General features: G+C 51.7%; 1 protein-coding gene across 1 annotated transcript in view; it reads right to left on the bottom strand.

The window, feature by feature from the left end:
- Positions 1-3180, bottom strand: part of atg9a (ATG9 autophagy related 9 homolog A (S. cerevisiae)) — a 40790-nt gene that overhangs the window by 8070 nt on the left and 29540 nt on the right. The window contains exons 8-10 of the mRNA XM_043694411.1: positions 2702-2881; positions 1541-1786; positions 1000-1181 (exon numbers count right to left, since the gene is read on the bottom strand). Coding sequence (XP_043550346.1) covers positions 1000-1181; positions 1541-1786; positions 2702-2881 — 608 coding nt within the window. The remainder of the gene's footprint in view (positions 1-999; positions 1182-1540; positions 1787-2701; positions 2882-3180) is intronic.

Raw genomic sequence — 3180 nt, 5'->3', positions numbered from 1 at the left:
TCACCCTCCCCTCCAACCTATCACCTTTACTCCCACCTCCATCCACCTACTGCACACTCAGCTACCCTCCCCCCAGCCCCACCTCCTCCCATTTATGTCTCCACCCAGAGTCTCTCTGCCTCATTCCTGATGAAGGGATTTTGCCCAAAATGTTGATTCTCCAGCTCCTCAGGATCTGATTGAGGGATATAAAATACTAAAGGGATTGATAAGGTGGTTGTTAAACAGAGGTTCTCCCTTGTGGGACAGTCTCCAACAAGAGGACGTCGATATAGAGTGAGAGGAGGGAGGTTCTAAACAGAGATGGGGAGAAACTGTTTCTCTCAGAGGGTTGTGGATCTGTGGAACTCACTGTCCCAGAGGGCAGTGAAAGCAGAATCAGTAACACATTCAAAAAAGAAATTAATATGGTTTCTGATGAAACATGGGATAAAGGGCTGTGGGGAGCAGGCGGGAGAGTGGAGTTGGGACCAGGATAAGATCAGTCATGATCATGTTAGATGTCAGAATGGGCTCAAAGGGCTGAATGGCCTCCTCCCACTCCTAATCCCGGTGTTCCTATTTCACACCCCACCCCAATTACAATTCTTACCCACGGTCACAGGGAAATCCAGCTTTGTTGTTGCAGCGCAATCAACCTGGAATTCCCTCCCTAAGGGCATTGTGGGTCTACCCACAGCACATGGACTGCAGCAGTTCAAGGCAGCTCACCCCCACCTCCTCAAGGGGGCAACGAGGGACTGGTAATAAATGTTGGGCCCAACCAGAGATGCCTACATTATAAGTAAATTAAAAAGGACACTCCCCTCCCCACACTCTGCCCATTCACACAAATCCTCTGATCTATTCCTGCCAGCCTCTCTGTTGCCTGGTGATTGGATACACAGCAGTGATGGAGAGAGGGGAGATTCATTTGGCAAGGAACAGGAAGCTGATTGGATAAACTGCTGGTTAACTACAAGAACCTGGTTAGTCAGACAGTGAGTGTGTTGATTTTACCCGGATCCAGCTGTGTGTCGTCCTGGCTTGTTCCGCAGCAGGGAGGTGTGGAGACTGCCTGGAACATTCTGTCCTGGAGAGAATGATCGCAGTGAGGAAGCTGGATCCAATGGTCCCTCTCGCCCTCTCTGAAACACCAGGGAGGGGGGGCCCGCAATCAGGTTTGTGATCAGACTGTGAGGCTGCAACAACACAAGGGGCTCATCATTAGGAAACTTAGATAACCTGCTCAAAAAGCCCCTCACCTCCACCCAAGAGCTCTGTGGAACAGGCCTTTCCACACCTCCTCCCACTTACCCCAAGAGCTCTTTGGGACCAGGATTTGCTCCCAACACACCAACTTCCCCCATCTCTCCCCCAAACCACCCCTGGTGCCCTGTGGGACTGGTCTCTGTCTCTCCCCAGCCCATGGTGCCCCGTGGGACTGGCCTGCGTCTCTCCCCAGCCCGTGGTGCCTGTGGATTGGTCTGTCTCTCCCCAGCCTGTGATGCTCTGTGGGACTGGCCTGTGTCTCTCTCCCCAGCCCCTGTTTGCTCCTTACCTCAGACTCCGACTGTACGGACTGCAAAGATGCGAAGAAGCCGTTTTCTGGAAGGAGGCTGTGGTTTCCGATCACCGCACCCTTCTCTCGGTTGACCTTCTCCTTCAGTTGGCTGATGAAGGCAGTACTGTCCTGAGGGGGTTGCCACCGAGGGTTTGTGATGGCAAAATGCATGAGGGAGAGCTCGGTTTTGCCATCCTCAGCTTGCTGATAGATGGAAGCCTCTGTCTTACCCCCCGAAAACCACTGGCAGGCAGTAAAGTGACAAAAACTCAGTTTTATAATATTCCAAGGAACTGCATCAAACTAAAATGACATCCAGTAACACAAGGAGAGATTGTGAGAAATGCCCTTTCATATGAACAGAAAGAGGCCATTCAGCCCCTTGCAATTGTTACACAGGTGCAGGAGGCCATTCACCCCATCGAGTCTGTTTCTCTGTAAACTAAGACCATGAATGATCTATGACCTTCTGCCCCACGTCCTTTATCTCCATTGAATTTTGATTTAATTTAAAATTGATCATGCATTTTAGTTTGCCTCCGATCAGCACTGCCCACCCTACAGTGGCATGGCTGGGTGTGGTCAGCACTGCCCGCCCTACAGTGGCATGGCTGGGTGTGGTCAGCACTGCCCACCCTACAGTGGCATGGCTAGGTGCGGTTTGAGCTGGTCAGGGCTTTATGCAGCTGAAAGGTGACTTCTATTCCCTTACATTCTGGATAGGACTACCAGCGTTCCATTAACATCTTCATTTATTTAGAAATGTTGGTGTCACTGTGATGGGAGCCATTGTAGGTCATTGAGTGATGGGAGATCAAGGCATGGTACACAGAAGGACAGGGGGAACAGAGTTTTGGATGAGCTCACGTTTACGGAGATTGGAATGCGGCAGACCAGCCAGAAGTGGTCAAATTTAGTAATAACAAAGGCACAAAACATGGGGCTGGGCAGTAAGCGAGCTGGCAGTGCCAGGTCGGGGGCTGTGATGGAGTCTTTCCCTGCTCCACCATCGTGACTGATCTTGGTGCATTTCCCTGTCCGTGCCCCATGAGCTGAAACTCACTTGTCTATCAGGTGTGAATACATTCAATGACCCCCAGCACCCACCACACCTTAGGGAAGAGAACTCCACTGAGGACAAGGCTAGGCATCACTTACTGCAGGGTGTCCATGCTGCCGCACATCCATCTGGGCGAAGGAGCAGGTATCCCCAACACCCACAACCTCCACCGTGAAGTTACGGAAGAAATCAATGATCTCGAGGGACTTGCGCCGTAAGCAGAAGATGAGGATGAAGGGAGTGATGATGGGACTCAGCAGTTCCTCAAGGATGAAGACCTGGGAACAGAAACAGTTTCATTTCAGGAGCAAGCCAGGACGTGGGTCTAAGAGACCCTCTCCCACACAACCGGAGACACAGAAGGCCCTCTTCTTCCCAGGTGGAATGGTGACAGCATTTCTCTGAGAACCCAGCACCCTCGACACCGGATCCACATCTCCACATCACAATACCCCCACCTGGCACCATCCCCCACCTTTTCCTCCGCTACATCGATGACTGTATCGGCGCTACCTCGTGCTCCCACGAGGAGGTTGAACAGTTCATCCACTTTACCAACACCTTCCACCCCGATCTC

The sequence above is a fragment of the Chiloscyllium plagiosum genome, chromosome 7 (genome assembly GCF_004010195.1).
Source record: "Chiloscyllium plagiosum isolate BGI_BamShark_2017 chromosome 7, ASM401019v2, whole genome shotgun sequence".
Classification (NCBI taxonomy): domain Eukaryota; kingdom Metazoa; phylum Chordata; class Chondrichthyes; order Orectolobiformes; family Hemiscylliidae; genus Chiloscyllium; species Chiloscyllium plagiosum.
This window is presented reverse-complemented; position numbering and strand designations above follow the sequence as displayed.